The 27,014-nt window shown below is 37.3% G+C and overlaps 1 protein-coding gene across 1 annotated transcript in view; it reads right to left on the bottom strand.

The window, feature by feature from the left end:
- REV3L (REV3 like, DNA directed polymerase zeta catalytic subunit) overlaps positions 1 to 27,014 on the bottom strand; it is a 114,587-nt gene that overhangs the window by 3,799 nt on the left and 83,774 nt on the right. The window contains exons 18-30 of the mRNA XM_085217468.1: positions 26,109 to 26,220; positions 19,008 to 19,123; positions 15,120 to 15,238; positions 14,449 to 14,567; positions 11,904 to 12,045; positions 8,728 to 8,972; positions 7,677 to 7,785; positions 6,572 to 6,778; positions 5,684 to 5,793; positions 4,573 to 4,687; positions 3,011 to 3,148; positions 1,740 to 1,930; positions 563 to 809 (exon numbers count right to left, since the gene is read on the bottom strand). Of these exons, the coding sequence (XP_085073594.1) occupies positions 563 to 809; positions 1,740 to 1,930; positions 3,011 to 3,148; positions 4,573 to 4,687; positions 5,684 to 5,793; positions 6,572 to 6,778; positions 7,677 to 7,785; positions 8,728 to 8,972; positions 11,904 to 12,045; positions 14,449 to 14,567; positions 15,120 to 15,238; positions 19,008 to 19,123; positions 26,109 to 26,220 (1,970 nt within the window). The remainder of the gene's footprint in view (positions 1 to 562; positions 810 to 1,739; positions 1,931 to 3,010; positions 3,149 to 4,572; positions 4,688 to 5,683; positions 5,794 to 6,571; positions 6,779 to 7,676; positions 7,786 to 8,727; positions 8,973 to 11,903; positions 12,046 to 14,448; positions 14,568 to 15,119; positions 15,239 to 19,007; positions 19,124 to 26,108; positions 26,221 to 27,014) is intronic.

Raw genomic sequence — 27,014 nt, 5'->3', positions numbered from 1 at the left:
TCCTGCATTGGTCACGTGCAGGTGCTGCCCTGTTACACGCCCAAGATGCTCTGGCTGCACCACCAGTGGCTGCAAGTTTGGAAACAACCGGCTACACAATTCTGGTGATACAGGTTTTTAACAAAGTGTTCCTGCTGCTTGGGCACTCCCACCTCTACCATAAAGAGAAAGTCTTCAGAACATCTTAGAACAGCAAGAGTTCCAATATCCTCTATAGCGAGACTTAAAGTGAGTACAGCCAGGCAGATGAATATACAGCTATTCCTAAAAAGAAGCTATTACAGCAAAATATTATTTTGAGCTATGAAAGCGGTAAAAAAATGACAGTGTCATCAGTCCTGAACAGAAAGACTGGAAGGAGAAATCGACTTGCTAAGTGAAAAAAAAATCACACTCAAGGTCTAAGAGTCAACTCTACACAACTGGACATCAAACCACCGCCCTGTAAAGTAAACAACTTTCGACGTTACCCCATCGAGGCCTCACTGTGTGAAAAACCACGATAAAAGCAAACACTGCACAGAGGCACCGCACTTGCAATCCCATTTGTTTTCACGCTTACCCTTGGCAGTTCATGATACCAGCTGAAGACATCTATGCCAATCAGTGAGAAGACCCTGGCCAGCGGTGGCAGAATCTGTTTGGTGATGTAGTAGGTGGCGTTCAGCCTCAGGCTGGGGTCCTGCAGCACTTCGGCGGGCCGCCTCACCAGCTGGATGAGGGGCAGCCCAGGCATGCCGTACACAATGACATAGGGCACCCGCTCCCCAACCCGTGGTTCAGAGCGGCGGTCGTAGGCGAGCATTCTCCTGTTTAAAAACAGATTTTGTAGTGCACGCAGGGACAAGGTACAAACCAGGGAAATGAGGAAACCTCTACACCTGGTGATACGTTGAGTAGCTTTGCAGAAGTCTGAAGCTGACATCTATTACTAAGCTCAGGACCAAGCTGTTTTATTTTTAGCATGCGTCACGATCAGACCTGAGTATTATAACCTGGAATATGAGCCCTAATGCTATCTCCTCTTTCAGGTCACTTGGATTTGCATGCAGGTTGCTTTCAAGCTAGCATTTCCTTAAAGAAATATATTTACAAAGAGCAGCAGCCATGGCACTAAGAAAAGCTCAGGCACCAAGAAAGCAAAGGACTGTTCAACTGGAAGAAAGCATCAACTGCAGGACACAAATTTTACTTACTTAAAAAGCACAAATTAATTTGAAGATACTTTATATTTAGCAAGGTAAAACTGGAAAATTTGCCTGTTCACATAATTCATTACAGGCAATAGGCAATGTCAACTGGATGAAATACCAACTCTAAGAAAGGTACTTCATAAAAAGTGAAAAATCATGCCTGGTAATGTATTTCACAGCACTATCAGACATTAGTAAGACATTAGTATTGTTGTTTTAAGCTCTAAAATATATATGTAACATCCATGAGTGAATAATCTTTCTGCTCAGCATGTCCTTTTACAAAAACAGAACTACTGCTGACAGCAGTGAACACATCATTTTACATGTTGATGTCTTGATAAGAGACCTTACTCTTGAATTTGTCTGGCTTTTTCCAGGAACAAGCAGTGGCTTTCTGATGCCTCATCTCTCTTCACATCCAGAAGAAAGTCAGAGCCAACTGCTGCAATAACGTTTGATGGAGACATCTCTCTGCTACCTGTAACTAAGGTAGTACAAAGGTCAAGGGAAAAATCTGTTATTGGCGCTTTCGCATTTCATTACCTGGTGATTTCCAGGGCTGGTACGCAGGATCCAGGCTTGTAAGCAGAGCTACCTCTGTATTCTTTTGCAAAGATGAAGTCTTGTATGCTGGCTTTTCCTTCCAGTAACTTCATGCACTGGTTCTGCACGTACTGTTTGATCTGACTTATGTCACGTGTTTCAAATAGCAGCTTGATAGAACACTCAAGTATCTTTAAAACCAAGGAGAAAGGTTATTTTTTAACTCAAAATAGGAAATTCCAAATAATGGAGTAAATTACATGCAAATATTAATATACTGTTTAGGAAAAGTATCAGTCGTGAACTAGATTGTTAATATGACAACTGGTTGCACTCTCTTGCACCCAAAGACATTCATAAACACGTTACTGAACAGTTTTTTTTTTCTCAAGTTAACACAAATAAGAGTCTGCAATTCACATATTCTGCTCTCACACTTGTTCTTTTTGTCAGGAAAGAATTACACATTATTGACAGAAATGGGATTTATAAATATAAGGATTAAGAACAACATTCCTGGGATATTGGAAAATATCAAAGATAGCAATATAATCCCAATTTCAATCAGTCTACTCTGAAATTTCACATCTTTCATGATATGACCGTGCTCAGGCACTGGAATCACTTTGGCGATTACAGAAGTTTCCCAGAGTATGAAAGAGAATGTTTTTTTTTTCTGCCATTTAAGATGCTTTTCTAAGATTTTCTGATCACCTCAGTGAACAAAAAAAATTGAGATTAAAAAGAAGAGTGGAAGTAAATCCTCCTAAGTGCTTACCTTTCTTACTGGGATACATTTGTTTTGACTTGATTAAGAACAAAAGTCTTTTCTTTTGTAAATCCCAATTCACAGCTTAAAATAAATAGGCAAGGAATTTTACTTTAAATGAATTCTTAGCAGAACTGGATTTTTGTTAGTGAGACATTAAGCAAACACCCTTTAGAGAAAAGTCTGCCTCACTCACCTTGGAGTGAGTGGAGTTACTTCCCTGTAAAGTGAATTGGATCAATGACAGTCTTCAGAAGAACTTACATGGAGGTGAACTTTTTTTATGAGCTTTATAGGGGCCAAAAGATAGTAGTAGTTAAGGTGGAAACTACAAGACCTTGTGAGCTGCACATGATCTTCAATTTTTTTTCTTTTAAATGACTCCTATCAGAAAAACAAAGTCTCAGCTCACAAAGACCAGAAACTCTGAGAAAGGATAAGCGTACAATGAAATAACAGAATACTATGATTTTATTCAGGAAGAAATATCTAAGTATTATACCTTGGAAACAGCAGGACAAGAGTCCCTTCGGACAGTCTCTATGCCTTTTGCATCAAATACTGGGTCCTTCTGGTCCAGTGTTTCATACATGTAACCCACATACCTCTTTTTAGTTTGTAGGACACATGGCAAGTAGACCTGGAATGTTTAAAAAGAGAATTGACACACAGTTTAATCTTAGTATCCTTACACTTTTCTGGATTGCAACAGTCAGCATTCTTAATGCAAATGTACTCTTTTTTTTAAAAAAGACAAGAACTTTATTTCAGAAAACTTTCTCTGCTGAAGTAATGGCATTTGAACTTTCTGTTCTCAAACATCACCTTTCTGAAGCCTACGTCTGAGACTGGTCTCCTTACACATGGACTTTTAGGGTTAAGGTCTCTTTTACCTATTCCCTGTAGCCTCTGATTTCATTCTCAATTGTCTCAGTATTCACTGACCAATTTTAGAAGAAAGAATGGGGAGTATTTGCTTTTCAATATTACTAGGACTCTATCACATCTTCTTGGCTCTCTCGAGAAGAGGGAGCAATGAGTTTAGCAGGCTGAAGAGGACCCTGCACATAGGTGATTATGTGATGCACTTCCTTACCAGATGCTCCAGCTTTGAGTCTGTGTATATTGAGCATTTTCCTGTCTTAGGAAGCCATTCTAGGAGAAGACTCAGTATTTTGAGCCCCAGGACACATGAAGTAAAGCACTCAGACATGTATTCAAATGTATCTCAACACCTCATTATTTTTTCTGGCCAATTATTCCTTCAGACTAATGACATAGAATTACCTCAAAGAAGTGGGAAGGGCCTCTGTACATCAGTCAGTGAGGAAAGGTTTCTGTCTTCCATAGGTATCCTGACTTCTCTTGCTAATATTTTTTCTGCTGTATTTTCAGTGAAAAATGTCAATTTGCTTACAAATTCTGACTGAACCTCTTGAATCTGGTCTGTACATTAAGAATGCCAAGAACATCTGAACCAATCACCAATGACTTTCCCAGGATAAACCTCCACCAAAATTAGTATCACATTCCCTTGCTCTTCTATAAAAAGCTTACTGTCATTAATACTTTTTCCAAAAGCTTACTGAATGAATGTTTGTCATTCTCATTTTATATGTATATGTATCACACAAACATATCCTGAAGTGTGTGAAAGCTGACAGAAGAATAAACATCTGGTTAGTAGTTAATACACTGGAATCTCCTTAAGGGTTGGTTTACATTTTCTCTAACTGAGTTTGTTTCCTTCTATGTATGTAATATCAAACTGAGGGAGACATTTCCAAAACTTAATGAAAAGGGAACTTCAAGCTGCCTGGTGCTGGTAGTGCAACAGGCCACCAGGCACCCAGATGTGAAAGTGGGAGTAGCTCTCTTTGCTTTCACTCTGCAGCGTTTATCTGACAAGGTCACTAAGGCATTACGAAGGAGCTGGCAATACACCCACAAGAATAGTACAGTGCACAACTGTTATTTATAATTACATTATGTTTAAGTCCAGAAAAATTTATCTTCACAATGCTTTCAACTCAACACACTTGAAGTAAAATATTCTTCTTTTACCTTTTCAAACTTCAGTTTAACAGGTTTGGGGTTTGTCGCTGTTACAGCTTCAGCAATTTCTTGACCAATCTTAAAAGATTGCTCCTTAGTGGCTCCTTTCAAGAGTACAAACATGCTGCAAGAAATCAGACATAGGAAATAAGAACAAATCTGTTCAACACAGTTTCTGAAGCTTATGAGCTAGTTTCCTGATGGCAAGGCAAAGACACACAGTTATTAATTCTGTTCAATTCTGTCATATTGAAAAGTCAAAAACCTGAGAAACTTCAGTGTTCAGTGGAAGATTAGGAGTGCCAAAGGCATGATGAATGCTGAGGGCTGCAAGTGTGACTACTCCTGGCACTGCAAAACTTCTGAGTTCTCAGGAGAGAACAGTAGGGATCTCTGGGTATAAGTGCTTCTTTCACTACGGCCAGCAAGAGGATCTAACTTCCTTCCCCTAAGAATTCTTTTTTCAGTGTATGTGTAACTATAACAAATCTATTATCTTTGAAATTTCAAGCCTTTCACCACATCTGGCTGAAATTGCTCACTGGATTCACAAGTCATTAAAGAGGAACAACCAGATCAACTTTGTTTCTCAGGGCAGAGAAATGATCCAGGTCCAGGAGCAGTGGTGGATATGCCCAGAGCATATCCATCATTTAGATGAATGAATAACTAAGAAAGGGGAGATATTTATGTCAGGTACTTCAGGCAGACTCATCATTTTATGCTTTGGTGGCTGCTTCTGAATTGCATCCACTCATGAAGCTTAAAAGAGTGTTTTCCTCTAAGCATCAGCATGCAATATCTATTTTCCAATAAGAATGTGATCATGAACAGGCACAAAAATACTCAACAAAGAAGACTTATATTAATTAACAGTAGAAAAAAAAAAATTCTCTTCTTCCTGTTCCATAACATTTCCTAAAGAAAGAAAACTTTCTAAGCACTTTCTAAGAGTCCTAAGAGAAACTCCAGGAACATAAATATTCCTTACTTGGCATTATTTTGCAAGACAATAAGCAACACCCCAAAAAAGGGTTTATGTACCTTTTTCAGTACCATAAGTCCTTGTTGTTGAGACAACAGAAAAATGTATCTATGAAGAACTACTATGATTTATTACCTGTCCGTATCTCCATACACAACGTGAGCACCCCATTTTTTGGTATCATTCACCAGTTTTATAGCACGCTCCAATGTTTCTCTGGCTTTGTGGACAATGCTGTCCCCAAGCTGCAATGTTAAAGAGAAATTGAAATTCTTTATTCTAATGCTGAAACTCTTAGTGAATATGGTCTAACCTGATTTGATCTGTTTATGAAAACTACTATATTGAGACACTGTATTATATTTCATGGCTTAAAATAATATAATAAATTAAAAATAAAAAGTTTGCTTACATCACACCATCATAGCAGGAATTAAAAGAAGAGTGATCAAATTATTACAAAAGAATTAAAATAAAATTTGGTTTAAACTTCTTCAGGCAGGAGAACAAGAAAATACTGCTTAGAATTGCTTTAGTCAGTGTTTGGGTTCTGATGATTCCTCCTTTTATAGCAAGTACAAAACAGCTATAGTGTTTTGTTTTATTTCCACCAATAGAATTGTAATCCAGGTTAACTTTGGAGAGATTTCTATAGAAATGCCAAATCCATTCTTTTTTTAATGGGAAAAAGTAATACTTTTTTATTAAAAAAAAAAAAAGAAAAAAGATAACAAATCCCAAAGTTACTACAAATAAAGAATAGCTCTTACAATGTTTCTCTGATTATAGAATCATAGAATGGTTTGGGTTGGAAGGGACCTTTAAGATCATCTAGTTCCAACCCCCATGCTATAGGCAGGGACACTTCCCATAGACCAGGTTGCTCACAGCCCCACCAAGCCTGGCCTTTAATGCTTCCAGAGTGGGTTAAATACATTTCAAATAATAATATTGTGTTATCTGTCTATACATTAAAAACAGTGTATTTTTCAGTTTTTCTGCATTTTTATCTGCAACTCTTACCTCAATACATGGCATTCTTCCAGAAAAATTAGCAGCAGTATAACCATATGTAAAATTAGCTATATATTTAAGACCTAACTGACGAGCTTCAAGCATTCGACTTATAGCCTTGTCATGTTTGTAAGCCTTCATTGACTGTTTCACCATTATCCTTGTCTTCAGGATTTCTTCAAGCATTCTCGGCAGCACGCCCTTTCTTACTGAAGGCTGACATAAAGAGAACAAGGAAGAAAATTACATTTAAAAGCCCTGCCTAAATAGTTAAGAGTAGAAGCAAAACCTAGAATCTTTAGATAATTACTGATAAGAAGACAAATTAATGAGCAAGATGCCCTAGGCACCAATGGTTTAGCACTTCATGTGTATATAAGTAACAAGTACAATACAACAATACAAGTAATGTAGAATACAGGCAGAGCTCTTAAGGGCAGGGTTAACAGCTTTTTGTTGTTCTGCTAATGTAATGTTTTGCTAACCTTTTTAACTAAAATGGTACTTCAACAGTTAACTCGCTCTATTAATTCTGAAAGCATCAGAAGGTGAAGGAACATTATCCTCTAAAAATTCTACAAGCATTCTTTACCTAACTTTTGTTTTACATTAACTCATATGTTTAATGTATGTTGATGACTGGCTAACTATTTGTAAGTGGTTCAGGCCATATTTATTAATTCATTATAAATCAGCCAGCAGTACACGCAGCATAAAATGAGAGCAATATAAATCAAGTCAGGGAGTTTCATCTCCCAAACCATGATGCTTTGTCTAGGAAAGCACTCTGGTTTTCATCCAGGAGAAGAATGAAGTGTTACGTGCAGATAATTACTGTTTGATCCCCAAACTGCACAAGTAAAATACAGTTTAATTATAGATGAAATAAGCCTTTGGTGTAAATGAAAGCATAAAGATGACATTTTATTTTCTGAACTGCCATAAGTTCAGTACTCTGACAAGTATCAACAAACACTGGGAAACGAGACTGAGCCTCCCCTCTCTTCCATCTGCTCTTAATGCAGCCAAATTTAAACTACAACATCAATTTGATCTTGAGCTAGTCAGCCAACAGGAAGTGAAAATGCCTGTCACACAGCACTGACATCATTACCTTGACAAAAGCCACACCACTGGGTGACACTGTGATATCATGCCTAATCTGGTAAAGCAAATCAGGAGGTACTCTCAGAGAGGTGCAGCCAAATTTGAATGCATCATATCTAATAAAAGAAAAATTAAATATGAACATCATTCATTCATTCATTTACAGCCCAATAAAGCAAAAACATCAACTCACATTAAAATGCGATAATGCCAGCAAGGACAGAATGACAATTACAGTCTCAGGTATAAACAGATCATCATCTGAATTTTTTTTAGCTTCAAACAAAACATTCTAGGAACGAAGTAGTAATACATGGCTAAATTCCACAGCGGGTAATTTACCCATCACTTCATTAATGAGTTATTTCCAAATGTTGAGTTAGTGGGAGCAAACAATCACACAGACAATTTTGTATGGAAACTACACATGCCTACCAAGTAACACGTTGCATATATTTTCTTCCTACTAGTTCAGAATTTCAAATCTGAAACTTGAAATTCTGCTGATGACACCCACTAATCATTGCATACATCCTTCCTTTCTCCCAAATACTATTTTATAAAGGTGATTATAACGAACAGTAAGATTTTTCTTTTTCCCCAATTAAGAGAACTACTGCTAAGATCAAGAAGAGGCTACACAGAATAACTAATTGTATCTTTTCATTTTGCATCGTTAAGACAAGAGTGAACTGCAATGGTTAAAAGAGGACAACAACAACTTATGAACATATTGTGGAAGAATACTAGTCCCGTTTTGAAAACAGATAATGGATTTATACAGTGTTTCAATTTGTTCTGAAGCAATATTAAAAACTAGCATCACAACAGTAATGGAATACATGTACACACATGCACAAACACACAGATTACTACTACTGTTATGCACATACATACACCCACATGGTAAACCTTTCTCATCTCATATTTTGTAACAGAAAATGGGGCTATTTATATACATCCATGATTTCCAACAACACGTGAGGGTTCTCAGTATCTTACAAAAGACGCTGACATCTCTGCTGAACCAAAGTTCATAAGAAACAAAAATAACTTACTTTCCCAAGTTTTCAACAGGTCCCAGACAGGTTGAAAAGCAGTAGTTGTATGCTATCACAATGGAAGGATATAATGACTGGAAGTCCAGTACAAGAACAGCATTGCTGTAGAAGCGGGATTCGGGCTCCATTATTAAGGGAACGCATTGAGGGGCTTTCATTTGAGCTCGCTGCTGGATACTGGGTGTCACAGGGATATAATTCATTGGCTTTGCAACACGCAGCATCATAGATTCCACACGATACTGTAAAAAACATTGGATACAGACATTATCATTTCAAAAACATAGAATAAATATGGTTATATTAAAACTATATAAGTATGTACTTAGATTTCCTGAGTTTAGTGCACAACTATTTTTGAAAATAAACAGCAATACTCTTATTTTTAATGCACACTTTCTATCACATTTAATTGGACTTTTTTGTGTGTTTCCTCATCATTTAGCCATACCCATTAAAAACGAAGTACTTCTGATTTACATCTATGTAAAAAAAAGCATCCAGTTCAGGATAAAAATTAAAAATGCAACAGGCTACAACAATATTATACGACCATGTTACAATCAGTGAATGAATCTGCTAATCTGCATTTTAGCCAGACTTGCAAAACTGATATAAAAAAGATACAAAATGCAGCTGATTTGTTTACCATTTGCTTTAGGAATTTGCACAGAGATTTTATGTAAGCAGTCCAGAAAACAGAGAAATGGCATGCAAATTCTGTAAGTTAGTAGTTGTGTCTCCAAGGTTGTGACTGTGCAAGATAACTAGAATATACTTGGCAGCAAAAGAATCAAGGGAGGAATATGTAAACCCGTATCTCAAGTCACCTTTAGGATTTTAAAGCTTTGCAGTGGGTATTGTGCTTTCTCCCTCATGATGCTACAAAGTAGTATAGGAAGAATAAATTTAACAAAGACTTTTAGATATTGCAAAGCGATGTGTGTGTGGAGGCTGCCACATTAGAGAGAAAACAGCTCCAATTATTTATATATTATTCAATCTTTACAAGCACTAACACTACATAATCACTCACTATATCTATTTTCAATAAAAAACCAAAGCAGTTGAAAATTATGTACGTAGATGGCAAAAGACTGGAAATCCTAAGCTATCAAAGAACAATCCTACGCAGTCCTAAGACCCCCCTGCTTTGCCAGCAATTAAATCACTATTCTAAAGCCTTCTGCCTGATGTATTGTATTTTCAGTCACTGTACTGAACTGATTTGGTACTGTTTCCTTAATTTGGATATTCTAAATGAAATTACAGAACCAATAGCTGTAACAAGATCCTATCACCTTATGAACAGACTGCAAAGTGCAATTGTACTGTAGCATAAGCCGTCGTTGTCTTCTTTGTAAACTTGTGTATGCAGTGATGGGCTCAGATGTGTGAAGAGATGGTCAGGGTGTCGATCTGTGCAAGAGCTAATCTTTTTTGTCTTCTATTTTTCAGCAACTTCTTCAACTACCTGACTAATAATCCATGCTATGACCATCTCATGTTAGAATTGTTTAGTAAGCTATGGAATATTCAAGGCAGCTTAACAAGAGAAAAATGAACTTCAGAAAAGTCTTGTAAAGCTTAATAAAAGACACTTAAAAACATGTACAAAATTAACTGAAAACCTTCCTAGCACTATTCAATTTTAACATCTTTTTTAGATAAAGAGAAACTGAACATATTCCTAAGGTGCAGTGATCATTCTTCTGAGTGAAAAAAAATAAATAAATCTAAGGTGCTGGGAGTTGTTGCAACTTGCCATTTTTGTGAACTAGAAAGTTTCAGTGGTGGAAAAAAAAAATGCTCACAGAAGGAAAGAAAAGAACAGTCAGGATAGAAAATGCTGCATGTTTCTGTTGCTCACTCCCACTCACAGCCATTTGAGAAAATGACAGGCAGAACAGTCTTTGCAGGCTACAATCATGATAGTTGAAACGTAACTGCAATTGGCAGTATGCCAGTCACACCTTCCCTGTCCCTAACTGCATTTCTCTTCCCTTACTCCAACAGCAGTACTTTTTTTTGTAATATGGTATGCCCAATTCAGAGAGCTGAACTGGCAAATACCTATCAAATACTCCTTTCTCCCCACCTTCAGCTCCCCATCAGCAAAAAGTTAAAAATAAAATAAAATAAAATAAAATAGGGCTGGTATAGCTCTGCATCAACAAAAACATGACATAGGCAAGCAGTCAGGGAAAACAGGTGGCAACATTTTAAAACTGGCTTTATTCACTCCCATTTTTTAATTCATTAAGGAAATGCAGCCTTAGCCCTCTAGTTTTTGGCTTGCTTAAGACATCAGCTGTTTAGGACATTAGCTTCTAAGTTGTCTTTCTGTTGACAGAATTTGGCAAAGTAATCAAATCCTGGTCAGCTAGCTGTCTATTAAAACAGAAAGCAGAAAGAAAGATGGTAGGAAAGACAACAGAAGAGCAAACACATCAGTGAGAACAGGTCTTGCATTTCAGGTGCTGTTCAAGTCTCACATGAAGCTGTGAAAACAGCTTAGTAAGCCTAGACAATGGAAACCTGGGCAAGTTAAGTCCTTCTAAGCCATGGAGACTCCTGGTGTCCAAAGGAAAGAGCAGAGTAAATCTGTCCTGCTTCCTTTTCTTTTGATGTCAGCACCAAATTAACAGAACTATGCACCTGGCATTACATATGTACTTCATAAAGCCAGAGTGTTTCCTGTCTTACTGTCATATCTCACCCAGTGATCTCCTGCACAGGAGATGTCACTTATAACACACACAGAGTTGTTTTGCCTGCCGTGGAAGAAAATCATCTCCTCTCTAAGATATGCTTTATTATGTTACTTGATATCTTAAAAAGTGTTCATTTTCAGACTCACGTAAGTGTGAAAAATATCAACCCACAATAAAAATTTAGTGTTTCAAAAGTCAGTAGAGGAGATTCACGGGAATAATTACATTTGGGGCACTCTTAATTATTTTCAGTAGCTATTTTTAATATCTGACGCTAATTATTCAATCCGTTATTATTGCTTTTGCATTGCCTTTCTTAATGTTTAATTTTCACAATATACAGAACAGTCCTCTGACCTTATAAAAATAGCACAGTGGCTCTAAACATATACTAACGTACATAAACATTTTGTAACGACTACTTTGCTTTTGTGAAGTGTAAGGAAAACTAAATCTTACCTGGGAGCCTCTTGTTAAAACATGTAAGAACTGAATGCCAAAAAGTCTCGCCATTTCACTTGTTCTGTCAATCAAATCCAGTTTTCGTAACAACTGGAGGTTCCCATGGACCCGGCTAACATAATGATCAACCATTTTCCATCTGTGAAAGTGAACACCTTGTTATATAATTAGGAGAGTGCTGCTCTTTCTAAGAAAAATGTATTTTGATGACAGCTTATTACAAACAAATAAAATGTTCTTCAGGATGTTTTCATATAGTTCTTTCAAAAATGTGGCACATGTACACTTACACATTCTAAAAGATATGCACAGAATGTGATATAGTAACCTACTGCTAAGGCACACTGCAATAACATGCTATACCCTGTTTTCCTTATCATAGAATCATAGAATTGCTCAGGTTGGAAAAGACCTTAAAGATCATCAAGTCCAACCACAACCTGACCATCACCTATATTACCTAACTCAAACAACCCTCTGCTAAATCATGTCCCTGAGCACCACATCCAAACGGTTTTTAAACACATCCAGGGATGGTGACGCAACCACCTCCCCAGGGAGTCTATTCCAGTGCTTAACAACCCTTCCTGTAAAGAAGTTTTTCCTGATATTCAACCTAATCTCCTCTGGTGCAACTTGAGGCCATTTCCCCTCATCCTGTCACCCGTCACCAATGAGAAGAGACCAACCCCACTCTCACTGTAAGCACCTTTCAGATATTGGAAGAGAGCAATAAGGTCTACCCTCAGCCTCCTCCAGACTAAACAGCCCCGATTCCTTTAGTTGTTCCTCACGGGACATATTCTCCAAGCCCTTCACAAGCCTTGTTGCCCTTCTTTGGACCTTCTCCAGCACCTCAATGTCCTTTCTGTACTGAGGTGCCCAAAACTGAACACAGTACTCGAGGTGAGATCTCACCAGTGCCAAATACAGGGACAGCATTACTTTCCCTAGTCCAGCTCACCACACCATTCCTCATACAAGCCAGGATGCCACTGGCCTTCTTGGCCACCTGGCCACACTTCTGGCTCATATTCAGCTGACCATCAGTACACCAAGGTCCCTTTCTGTCAGGCAGCTTTCCAGCCACTCCTCCCCAAACCTGTAGGATTGCCTGGGGTTGTTGTGACCAAAATGCAGGACCTGACACTTGGCACTAATGAAACTCACAGTTTACCTTGGCCCATCAATCCAGTCAATAAAATCATAGAATCTTTAGAGTTCCACAGACCCTGCTAAAGAGCCTGTTCCTTTCTTTTCTGTAGCTCCCCTTTAGATACTGAAAGGCTGCTATCAGATCACTTCGCAACCTTCTCCTCTCCAGGCTGAACAGCCCCAGCTCTCTCAGCCTGTCCTCATAGGAGAGGTGTTCCATTCCATGGATCATTTTTGTGGCCCTGCTCTGAATATGCTTCAACAGGTCTATGTCTCACCTGTACTGAGGACTCCACACCTGGATGCAGTACTCCAGGTGAGGCCTCACCAGTGCAGAGTAGAGGAGCAGGATCACCTCCCTTGACCTGCTGGCCACACTTCTTTCAATGCAGCCCAAGATACAGATGGCTTTCTGGGCTGCAAGGGCACATTGCCGGCTCATGTCCAGCTTCCCATCTACTAGTATCCCTAGGTCTTTTTTGGAAGGGCTGTGCTCAATCCCTTCATCCCCCAGCTTGTTCTGGTAGTAAGGATCACCTCGATCCAGGTGGATTTGGATTTGTTGAACCTCACGAGGTTCACCTGGGCCCACTACTCAGGGTTGTCTATGTCCTTCTTATCACCCTGAAGAATTACTAAACCAGAAACTTTAGCTTCTCTTCATTTGTTTACATGCTTTTTTTTGTGTTTTTGTTGTTGTTTCTTTTTTTTTTTCTTCCTTGAGTGGACTTTTGTGGTAACAACCTTTCAGAGTTTGTTGAATTTAAATTTGTAATTTCAACACTAAACTAAGTTTCCACATAGTCCAAAAGTACTTAAGATATCAAACATGTGTTATGAAAGACATTCAAATCAGTACTCACAGTAATACAAATTGTTGACATGACACAACACCAAAACACTCTAAGGAAGAGTGAAGCCCACTGTCATACATGTCATTTACAGATTTTTTAAGCAGCTACTGCTACTGCCTGAATATCTTGTACACTGTTCTGTACTATTCTTAAGCCTAGCTTGGATGGCATGCACTGCAAAGTAAAACAGAAACCTGCTAGTTCATTAGAAATCCTTCTAATGAATCCTATATACAAAATAAAGATCTTATAGAATTTCAAAAGAATATATCTATTCAGACATGCTGGAACTGCAACTTAAAATTGCTTTGCTATTTTAAAAAGAAAAACAAAAACATCATATTGAGGGTATAACTACACAATAGAACACATCAGAACAGCGGAGTAAACAAGTTCATGTTGCTGGATGTAGTTTGTTCTAGTACATCAGCTAAACTGTTTATTTCTTTCTGTGTTGATTTTAGCTTGTATTTACCCAATGCTGAGAATCTGGCTTTGGAAAGAGCAAACAAAAATCTCGTAAAAATGATTACCTGTAGACATCCGCCTTGTTATCAAACCAGTCAGACAGGACTCGGAAAGTAAACAGAGGAAAACGCTGATGAAGAACATGAAAGCCCACATTTTCAAAGGTGTAATTCATTAGATTCACCTACAAAAATGCAGAGGATGTGTTAACATGCACAAAGTCTTTCACAGTCAAAGAAATCTGTACTTCTAAAGAATGCTAACAACTAATTTATTGCCTTTTTATTAGTATTCTTTGTTACCTAAGTGTAAACATCTATATTTAGAAGTCCCTAACTATTTACAAGTCATGAAATAATATCCTTCATCAATTGAAGAGACTACAGAGAATTAGAGAGATCACAAAGACCGGGTCTGAGTATGATCAGAACAAAGTCTTTTAAGATTGAATCAGCTGAATTTGAATGTGAAGTTATGAACAGCAGAACAAGTAAGTCTGAGAACTCAAAATAAGTTCAAGTACTTAATTTAGTACAAGTGCTGCACTAGCTGATTTGTTAAAACAGCTAAGTTGGCTGTTTTACATTTTAGTGATACAAAAAATCTATTCTCACAGAGTAGGAGACAGATCTGAAAAGGTGTACAGAAAGGTACATAAGTTACATTAATTTTTCAACAGTATACAATAATTCAGAAATGTATAAATTCAACACAATAAACTGCTTTTAAACATTACCTCATTTCTCATCATTCTCCAAATATTTAAGATAATTCTCCCAACAATATTTATTTCACTCATTGTATCCGACCCATATTCATCCAGCTCAGCTGCAAATCTGTTCTCCTTATTATCATCTAATGGCATAAAAAGAAAGTATATTGAGACAAGTTAGAGTCCAGTCAACATTATCCCTCTGCTCATTCAAGGGGGTCTACAAAAGTAATACTAATTGTACAAGATCGCTAAATAAAATTTCTTCAAGTCTTCCCACTCTTGCCCATTCCTCTGAAGATAACTTTTTGGTTTCATTGAAATGGTGTCCACGGCAATATATTCTCCATAGTGAATATTTTGGCTAAGTAACACTGATGTTACATGAAATCTAGCTGCAAGTTTATTAGTGCATAACACACACAAGAAAATTGATTTCAGCCCAGAAAAATTTATAACTCAAGGCTTTACTTCTAATGTTTTCACACAATTGGAACCAAGTCATAGGAGAGAAAACTCAGCACTTTTTATTCTGTGAAAGCAAAAGCATTACAGTGGGAGGAGGTACACGTAAGCTCTGGATAGCACAAATGGAGAGAAGAAGAAACATGAAAAAACAAATGCAGAGGCAGAAGTAGCAATCTGACTTTCTGTAACATAGTGGTGATTACCCCATAAGAAAGATAATTTTTTTCCATCTTTTTTTTTTTTTTGATACACTGAAATATTATAACACAGGAGAAGACAGTCTCTGGTACACATTCCATGAAAATGTCTTTCGTTCAGTAAACCTGAGGCTACAGGTTTGGTATTCTTTCCTGAGAAATCTAGCAGAAGTGAGGAACTTACGTTCCACCCCCCCCCCTTTTTTTTTACATTTTAAATTGGAGGCAGAAATTACCTCAGCGTTTTTTCCAAGACTGCCTACTTTCTCCAGCGTTACTCTGGTTCTCCTCTTCTGACTTCCTTAGGAGATTCACTATGCATCTCAAGTTCCCTTCATGTCTTGCTAGTAAACACAGGTGACTGAGGATACTGTGGTCACAAGAGACCCGCTCCCCCATCAAGCAAGAGAATTTGCATACAAGGTGCATTACAGAATTACAAAAACCTGCAATGCTCTACAACTGGCATGGGGAATACACCACCAGAACTATCTGAACCTCTTTGGAAGGAGAACTGGACATTTTTCCTACCTTTCAAGTGTGTGAGATGAAATAAAAAGAAGTCTCCCCTCATCCTGTTCCCTATTCCCTGCTGTTGAGTTGTGATGCAAAGAAGGAAACAGGAGTCCACAGTGCACACAGAAAAAAAAAATGCCACTCAGCTCAGGCACAGTACTCACTTATCTTGTGTGTTCTAATGACTTATGCATAGTTCACTTCTAAATGGCAGAGGCAGCACCAGACTCAGCCAATAAAGCCAAACCAGAGAAAAGTCCAGTTTTCTTTAAGTTGAAATCACAGGAAAGGGAAGGATAAATACCTTCCATCTGTATTTCAAAAGGAAAAAAGAGCAGCATGCTGCTTGATGGAGCACTTCCTGTTCTGAAAGTATGTGAAGAAGGGATGGAAATATGAAGCATAGGGGGTGGAAAAGCAACAGGAACACAGAAGGGGTAAAAACCATGGACAAGGAGGCCACAACAGAGAACATAACTCTTGTACATTTATTGTCATGCATGCAAGCCCACACTTATGGCATGACATTTTAGGAGGAGCTCAGCGTGAAAATTTCCTTATCTTTCTCCTGTAGTTCAATGAAAAAAAAATAAATTACTTACATCACTTACCTTAAAATAAAGTATTTATAAGAACTAGTGTTAAGTGTTATGTATTCCACTTCTGGGGTACAAATTTAACACCTGGCACAAGAACTTGAATACTATGAATATGAGTGCTCTGAAGATCATGCTTATGTCATGCAGGTTCAAAGAACCTAGCTTCAGAAGTTCTCTTAATGTCCAAAGATATTAAGACCTACAACTATGTCCAAAGATATTAAGACCTACAACTACAACAATTAAGACTTATTCCTTCACTGTAACTGAACTCAAGTTATGTAGGACTCTACAGCTCCAGGGAAGGAAGCTTGATTCTGAAATACACAGAGATATCACCAAGAACCAGACAGTTCCCAGGGAGGTAACCTTTCTTCTTTGAGGAACTTTTCATGTGTATTCCACTTTTAGTAATTTCAACAACAGCTTGCTATGAAGCTATGTACTAAAGAGAGCTTTGCTGATGTAACTGTTGATTCTGCAACAACTGAAGTGCAGGCACAGTTGTCCTGCAAGACAAGAGCTGTGATCCTGTCTGAGAACAGGAGATATATTAGTTACTGAATTGAAGTTACCAAACTGCCCTGATCTGAAGAGACAGATAAGTCACCATTTCTACAGTAGTGCAGGAAGCCCTTGTGATCTTTGGAAATTTAAAAAACCTTTGAGTGCAACACTTATCATTAATCTTACAAAAGATACTGCTAATCTTGAAGCGTAAGGGGCCAAAAGGTTTTCTGAACATCCTTCAAAACATCTTAAAGCTATATCCAAAAGTACTATTATTGCAACCACTGCATCACCTCAACTGGAGCCATCAAAGAAATTCAATAACAAGGTTTGTGCAATTAGCTGTTATTCCCGCAGAACAAATTTGAGATCTTTATGCTGAAGTGGGAAATTCATGACCTTGGATGACCAATTTACGCATAAACTAAGCACTTAAAAGTCCAGCTGCAAACAACTTTCAACTGGAGATGTAAATTTATTCCTATATTTTCTTGTCCTTGAGTGGTCTCTATAACTCAGACATTTTCTAAACAAGTCACAGTTATCAAGAGTATATAAAGATTTTTAAAGTATAAAAGGAGCACATAAATGCTCAAACTTCAAGAAAGAAGTGAGTGAAAGTTTTTAATGAGACAATCAGAGGCAAGCACTTCTTATTTCATGGCTATTTAGTACAGATCTTCAACAAGAACCCCGTCAAAAGCAACTTTTGCCGTTGTTTTTGATTATCAAAATCCACATCTTTTTTGACAACCACAAAATGCTACAACAATTTTTTTTAGAAAATTTTCACTTCATAAAGCTACTGACTCTTCTCAGGTCAATTTATTTTTTCAGCTATTCACTAATTGTAATCTTCAGAATGACAGTTCACATTACTTGGCTAAGTGTAGACAAAAAGATAACATTCTCCTAGATAACTTTACTCAGGTTCTCAAGAAAGAAAACAATGCAAACTGATCTTTTTCTGAATGCTGGAAGAAGACATCAGCAGGTAGGACAGTAATGTTTTCTCATAGTACATGAATGGCCATTAAAAGCAAGGGTTTTATTACAAACCAGGAGCATCTTTCATGTCATTGTACTCAAGCTGCATGTAATAGTTATGGCAGCTAGCAGGAATATAGGTATGACTGAAGCCATAGAGAAGAGCAGTAGCAGGAACACCGCTAGGAATCCAAAACTTTCTGTAATTTGTTTGTGTTATGGAATTACAATTAGAACTAACACCAAAAAGTATACAATAAACAGAAAAAAAAGAGACTGGTTTTCAGTGACGAGCTGAAAAGTTTCATCACCTTTGTACTTCAGGCTTTCTACTTCGGGATGCGGTAGAATATGCAAAATGAGATCCCAGCAAGAAAACACACAACTATTCAAAAAGAGTTCAGAGTCATGCATATGGAACATACCCAGAAGTGGAATACACAAGACATTTCAAGATTCAGCAGATATTGAAAACTGCTATCTTGTTGGTATTTATTTTTTTGTAATTATACCTATACCACAACAGCAACAACATAAAAGAGGCCTTTTTGAAAAATTACTCTGCATTCTTTATTTATAGATTTCAACTTTTTTTTTCTGGTGTAACTCAACTGAAGCCCTATATAGTAACTTACCTGGCACACGAGAAATCATCTGGCATAAATCAACATTTAATGCAGCAGCCCTCTGTAAGAGATAACCCCAGGAATGCATCTGGACTTCATAGCCTAACAAAATGTCTGGGTCATATCTAGAGGGAGGGGGAAAAGAAAATGAGCTTCACATTATTTAAGAAAATATTTTCCATGAGCAGAGTATAAACAGGATTTCACTCTAATTATGGTCAAAAAAAGGATTTTTGTAACAAAAAAAAACTGGAAAAAAAAATAGGAGAAATATTTTCATTGGGAAAGCATTTTTTTTTATACATACCTATGCTGTTTTAGCTTTGAATGAACAAAATCGAAATCTAATAAGAGCTAATAAAAGCTGTATCAAGCATGACTACAAGTTTACTACATGCAGAAGACAGGCACAATCAAATACAGCCCATTCCTCAGCATTTGCTGTACTATTTTTCTTTATGAAATAAAATAGAATTTGCTACAAGGCTAATTTTTTTTTATTTTTATTTTTTGCAAGTATCAGTGTGTCTTGCATACTGCAGTGTATTGTATAATAATCAAAGGTCACTTCAGGTCCTAAGTGATGACTCTTCACAGGCAAAATTAAAACTGACAACTGATTGAGTTGTAAAAATGGCAACATGGAGAAAAGCAATCTCACATGCCAGATCTACTTAAACACCTTTTACTTCAACATAACATTTTTCTTTCTTTAAGATACACAAGAAATACTGATTTTATGCTGTACCTCATGCCAGGTGGAAAATTTGACTTGTTCAGGTATGAAAGAAAGAACACAGTAGCTGCCCAACTTCCAATTTAGGTCTCAGAGAAGATTTGACTAGACAGGAGAACAAGCAAGGAGGCTTCAAAGCCAAAGTGCAGGTAGGAGTTGGCTCAGTGGAGCATGCATCACCTACCTTTTAAAAAGGCACTATTAAAAATGGAAGACATTATTTGAGCAGCTAGTCATTTGCAGAAGAGCTTAAAAATGATTTTCTTGGGCTGGGAAGAAAAAGACCAGCCAAATAAATTTGTGTTATTTTTATAGGGAAAAAAAAAAAAAAAAAGCTTCATCAGGAAGGACAGGTGCTTCTTTCAATGCAGCTCAGTTGTGAGGTTCTGAATCCCAGCTGGCATAATTCAACACAGTTAAACAATGATAAAGGTAGAGGACTCGACAATAACCTGAGGGTCCTGTACCACAGTCTATATTCAACCTCACAGCAGGATGCAGGCTTGCAGACCTTAGGTTATGGGACAAACATTATAGAATGATTTGAGTTGGAAGAGAACTCGCAGATCATCTAGTTCTAACTCTCCTGCCACAGGTAGGGTTGCCAACCAAGATCAGGCTGCCAGGGCCCCATCCAACCTGGCCTTGAACACCTCCAGGGATGCGGCATCCACAGCTTCACTGAGCAGCCCGTTTCAGTGCCTCACCATTCTCAGAGTAAAAAATTTCCTTGTATCTAATCTAAATCTCCCCTTGTCCTATCAAGTAGGCAGGGTTCCTGGCTTTTGGCATCCTTAAACACATAGTAAATGCCAACACTGGCTGACTGCTTGATATAGGAGTTCTCCATACTTCTGCCATAGACACTTTTTGTGAAAAATAAAGTATCTGAATCTTCTTATTCAGCATGAGCATCTCTTTATTACAATTTGGGCTTTTTTATTACCTAGCTAAAGTTGCAAACCCCTTTTCACACTTACTTCCACCTATGTAGGAATGGCTTTGATAAAATTTTTTGCTAGAGCAGAAGCATTTTGTATTTGGGGGATATTTTGCTATTTGCTGTTAATAACAAATTAATGCTTTTTTGTTTCTGGATAAAATAAATATATCCGTAGTAAAAAAAAAATATTCACTTTTAAATTCCATTCTAACTGTACCCAGTGGTGCAAAACCAAAGCTACTTGAACTTTTTTATGGAGAAAGATATGAAACTAGCCTGCAGCTCCTTTCAGTAGCAGAATCACAATGTCAAAAAGTTATCACCACTTGCACCACAATCACAGAATGACTGTGAATTGAGGTTCCAAAACTATGAACCATCTCCATCTCAGCTTTAAAACCAAAAGGAATTATGTAATATTCTAGATAGTTGTTATACAACAGACATAAAATTTAACATTTAACATTTTCACATTAATTCTTGCAGCTAAACCATCCAAGTATCAGCATATCACAAAACGTTGTTTATTATTTCAAATGAAGGAAAGCCTCACAGAAGCCTCACATTTACATTCATATTTGAAAACTGGTTTCACACTGTCCAGAATGGAAAATACTTGTAGATTTTAGGCAGGGCAAGAACTTATCCAGACAGGTTCTATGACAGATGTATACTTGAGTGAGAAACTTCTGAAGAACTGCTTATGTGGTACAAAAAACTTCATTCCTTATGCCACAGGTGGTACTTCCCTTTAGGCTAGTTCTGAACAGAAACCAACATACTGTTAGTAAGTAGCAAGTCATTTTAACTACACTAGCAGCTGCCATCAGGTTGTTTTGTGTTTTTCCTTGCAGGAACAGTGCATTACCTCCCTCACTTCCTATTAAGGACAAGTTTTATAGTTTTCATCCTCCCTTATCACAGTTTTTACAGTACACTATCCAATTGGTCTTCATCACCAGTTTAAGCTGTCTTACTAAAGAAATCACAACAAGACCAGCTTTTACACCTGCAAGAAACTACCACGTTGTAGCACTGATTTTTGAAAGCTGTTGGCTAGGACTAACATGACAGGAACAAGAAGTAAGGCTGCCAACATAGTGCTCTTTTGTTAAAAGGATGGGCACTGATACCGCTTTGCATGCTGTTGCCAGTCTCTCTGCAAAGATGAAAAGCAGCATTTATATTGGCAGGATTTAAACATGACAGCATTAGCATTTAACTCACACATGGTGCAGAGAGAAGAAATAAGATTATTTTCCTTTCTAGCTAAGTTATATGTACTGTTATGCCATCCTTTCCACTTTCTCATCTGATAATTTCATAAATGAATTCTAATGCTCTCAATTATGCCTTCCTTTCTGTTATGAGTCTGCTTTTCCTGACTGCTATTTTTCTTCCAGCTAAAATTGAGAGAAAAAGGGGGAAAGAAAATTAGGCCAGACCTACAATACAGACAAAAACAGAATAACTGGTGACTCAAACACATAAGCGAAATCTCTGAAAGCATTTTTCCAGTTTGCTTTGGACAATAAAAATCCATGGAGTTGATAAAGGACATTATGCCATTAAGCAGAGATGTCAACAGGAATATTCCACAGAAGATGCTACTAGCCTGGGAAAAGAAGGTTAGATTAATACATCTCTATTTTAATCTGGAAATGCTGCTAGAGCATTTACAGATGAATAAACATAATGCACTGCAATTAATTAAAAATTTTAATTTGCATCATGTTTTATAAGATAAACACTACATAAAACATTTAAACACTAAGCAATAACAGCTAATTAAATTACAAATGCTTTATCCCCAATATCTTCAAGAAAATCTTACATCTTTATCCTCTTTTTATGTTTTTAGCAGAAACTACTTCCACGGGACCAAAGTACAGTGCGTAGCTAGAGAGTGTCAAGTATCAGTGAATTTTCTACCTTTTTTTCAAGCTCACTGTGTTTCCAAATTCTCTGCATATCACAGAGATGGGGACTGTGCATTCCCACATAAGTTCCCCAAAATTGCTCCTCTCATACTTGCAGGATTGGCCCTTTTCTGCTACCTCATGGCATTTGTACAGAAAAGAGGCATAATTTACATTAAAACTGAAAGAGAGGCCAAGACATTTAATTTCTCTTTCATGGGAATCCACTGCTCCATCACGCTTGGATATCTCTAGTATTTCTGCCTTTTTTCTTTTTAACATCTCCAAGACAAATCCCTGTAGCATTCCATTTCTCCTCCTTCAACAGCCAGCTTTTCTGTGTTCTGTGCTGACTGATTTATGGAGCTATATGAATGTGTTTATCCATTTTTCTGCCTTTATGTTCAGAAAGAGAGGTGATTTTGTTTTTCTTTTTTGCAGGCAGACAGATTCTTCTGTTTTTCTCCAACTCACTGCAGCTGACACCTTCAGATAAAGAGAAGGGCTACTGAGGAAGACTGTTCAGGTAGCACCACAGAAACCATTAGCACAGCAGTATAGATACAGGCTCCATATCAAGACAAAAAATGTACTTCCCCTATGGCAACTCCAAAGAGCCTCACTGGCTGCAGAGGATGGGCAGGATATTGTTTTTCAGCTGCTTTATGCCAGTTTTGAGCTCAAGTCCTACTTTCTTGTTTACAACCAGAGGACACCTTACCAAAAGGGAAATCTGGACTTATGTTGGTGAAGCTTCCTCTCAAATTGCCCCGAATTAATCAGACAATATCTATTCATTTCACAGAAGAACCGTTAAGCTGGTATTTATTTTACCTAGTATCTGTTTTGTCTTGTTAGAAAAATGCTTATCTTAGGTCATACAGACCTAGAAAACACTTTCACAATGAAAGTGCAACTCAATCAAACTTCAGCTAACCATTTCCACTGAACTTGTTGAAGCACTATTCATTTTCAAGGAACATGTAAAACAGTAACTCAGCTATAAAAAGATCTGGTAGACTCTCTTCGTTGACAAATGGCTAGTGGTACAGCCCAGGAATAAAAAAAAGTTTCAAGCATTAAAATCTCACTGATCTATCAACTCTACTTTGTCTCAACATCTCTGTCTCTCAGTATTGACCACTGTAAAGCCTGAGTAGGTACTCCATGTCATTTGTTTGAAGACAAAAAAACCAACACCACTTGTAGATTTCTGATGGAAAAAGAGACTGCTGAGCTAAGTGGTAAAGTGGTTATTTGCTAAACCACATAAAGTGACATGTTTCCCCAAATCATCTTTTACTCTCATTAGTGTGCTGAAATACTCGAATACTCTATTGTGCTCAATCAGAATTTACATCTATTGACAAAAAGTGACAGGATCAAATACTTCTTACGTTCAATGACTGGAAGAGAAAAAAAAAAGAGAAGAGAAGAGAAGAGAAGAGAAGAGAAGAGAAGAGAAGAGAAGAGAAGAGAGAGAAAGAGAAGAGAAGAGAAGAGAAGAGAAGAGAAGAGAGAGAAGAGAAGAGAAGAGAAGAGAAGAGAAGAGAAGAGAAGAGAAGAGAAGAGAAGAGAAGAGAAGAGAAGCAGCCTAAACAGATAAATGAAAGAATGGAACTTGAAACAAATGAGTATCTTTTATGACATCACATAAATGAAATGAGAGCAAGAATTAGGCCAAATGATAAGAGAATGACTAGAAACAGGAACAAGAATTCTTCAACTTGACTGTATAAGACAACTGCTCTCCCATAGTTGATGTATTCCCTGTTCAGGATACCAACAAGCTGGTAAGGTCTTTCTCTAGTGTTGCCAATCAAGAACAAGTAAGATATTCTGTCATTCACTCCAGCCTGATGCATCCACAAGCCTATTTTAGAAATAATTCCCAATGCTGAAAATTTTCCTTAAAGACGTTTACTTGTTCATTTGCCATTGAGGAAGATTTTTGCAGTCCACTACTTTTAAATGAGGAAGTTTCACACACTTTTTTCTCCAGTTAAAGCTGCTCTGGGACTAAACTCTACTTACTAAGAAATATAAAACATTTACTCTAGTAAATTTTTGTTTTCTTTTTGGCTTATGCTACAGAAAATAAGGGGGAAAAAGAGCTTCAATCTGCAGATGTAGTCCAAGTTTTAAAAAAATATTTGTAGAAGTCTGACTCTTTAGCTCATATTGCATTAAGAGAGGAGGGAAGCAGATAAGAAGAATTGTCTAAGATAGCAGTCTCCCTCCCCAAGAATAGATCAAACCTTCTATATCCTGGAAACATAAGTTAACTGAATCAACATATGAAGTTGAGTCAAAAAGACATGCTAGCACAGTGTGGAAAGAGAAAGAGAACATATCTTAAGAAGAGCTTTGTCAGTCAGCAGCTTGATAAATTCCATCCTGGAGTACTACAGAAATCGAGTAATGTCTTCAATATGTACATCTGTAGACTTCTGTTCTTCAGTGATAAATATATAACCTAACTGCTGAATTCTCTCTCCCATGCTCACTCTTTAAATTTCCCCACACTGATGGAGGGTTTTTGATTTATTGGCAGCTTTTCATTTTTAGTATTTTTCCTAAGTTTGATGGAGCACTAGATTTCCAAGAAAGAGAAAAATAAAATTTTCCTTACCTGAATTTTGTCTTCTCTGAACAAGGATCTGCTGCTCTGTCAGGACCCACCCTGTGTTGGTTGCATTCAGCAACTCTTTTTGTATTCTGGCTTCACGGGGTTGGTCAATGTCTTTCTCATCAGAGGTTTTCTGGTTGGAGAGAGAAAGAATGGCAAATGTACTCTGCCTACTACACATGTTTTTTCTTGAGTCTGTATTCCAGCAGGGTGACTCACAGTTTAAATCTGTTTGTCTTTCCTTGTAATTTTATGGCTTTATACCTCTGTCAGTAGAGGAAATGCTTGCAGTTCCACTTGCTGGGAGGCATAATAGGCCTCCCAGCCTTGGTGGAGAGAGGGAAAATCAGCAGTTTTCCAAGTCTGATCGAGCAGGGGATTTTCATTCAGAGAAGACAAAACTAATGAAGGCACTTACTTTTCAACTGCTAGTTACTGTGATTTGTCCACAGTATGTTTCAGTATCATGTAGTTTTTTTTTCTGCCTTGCCTCAAAGACCCTAAAAAAATTCTTCCTAAGGGTTTTCTAAAGCTCTCAGAACTATTAATATCTACTGAGAGTTTGACACAGAGATATGTAATGAACGCTGAGATTAACACAGGAAAGGTTGTTTGTTAAAGATGATTACCGATATGGCTGATCAGTTTCAAGACTGTAATTCAGCTGCTTAAGAGGATCTGAATGTGCTTGCTGTCAGAGAAAGGGAAAAGCAGAAAAAGTATTTTTATTCAAAAGACCACCATGCTTGTCCACTCTAGAAATAAGCCTTTGAGGGAAACAACAACGACAATAATCAGTATTTGAGAGACTGGCAAGGGCTGAAGGAACTATATCTGCCGTACCAAGCCTGAAAAATAAAAGCAGAACGTACAGATATGCTACCTTTTTACAATATTCACTACTTCCTGGAAAAGAGTTCTTTCATCAGTAGCGTAACTGACTTCTAGTCCTGTAATTCCCGATCTTGTGAGCAAGGGTGCTTGGTCTCTGCTCCCTAGAAAATAAGTAAAACAGATCATTACATTTTAGAAGGTATTCCATCACTTCAGTCAACAGAATACAGAATGAACTATAGAACAAAACATTAAACAGAAAAAAAATAATACATTCTCTTTTTACCTTTAACATAATTAATTCCACACACTTATTCTGTCCCTCTTGGGTGGAAAAGTTTGTTCTTTTCACTTGGTAAAATTATATTACAGTAATAATCTCACACAAATTCTTCCATATAATTGAACTTGATTCAAAAGAGAAATGTCACCATTTTACATATACAAGAGTTCAACTACTGGAGAATTATTTTTGAGTAGGAAACATTAAAGCAGTATGTGACAGCTCACACAATATGTATCATATAGTATGTATTTTAATTGCCAGCTTAGTGTAGTGCTTTGCAAAATGCTTTGAAGAATTAAAATGCTATGTAACATTACAGTTTTGCTTTATAAACTTCTTGAAAGTATACTTCTTAAAAACACTGCTAAGTCACTAATAGAAATGGAAAAACCACCAGCAACTCCGCTCACAGTGCAAATTAAGAGTGTCTGCACTGATAATGTGTGTATAACAGCTAAATTCTTACGCATGCAGGAGCTGATAAAGAATAATATGCAACACATACACTGTATTTTCATTTTCTCTATACGACCGATTGTAATATCTGATTAAGGCAACAATCTGGAGTTTTTAAAAAGCATTTGGCTTTGACACATTCTCAAGATCCTGATAATTAAAAAAGTACATTTTCAGAAATAAATGTTAAAATGAGTACTGTAATTTGCAAAG

The sequence above is a fragment of the Meleagris gallopavo genome, chromosome 2 (assembly GCF_905368555.1).
Source record: "Meleagris gallopavo chromosome 2, MGAL_WU_HG_1.1, whole genome shotgun sequence".
Lineage (NCBI taxonomy): Eukaryota > Metazoa > Chordata > Aves > Galliformes > Phasianidae > Meleagris > Meleagris gallopavo.
The sequence above is the reverse complement of the archived record's forward strand: the minus strand, read 5'-3'. Positions and strand labels throughout refer to the sequence as shown.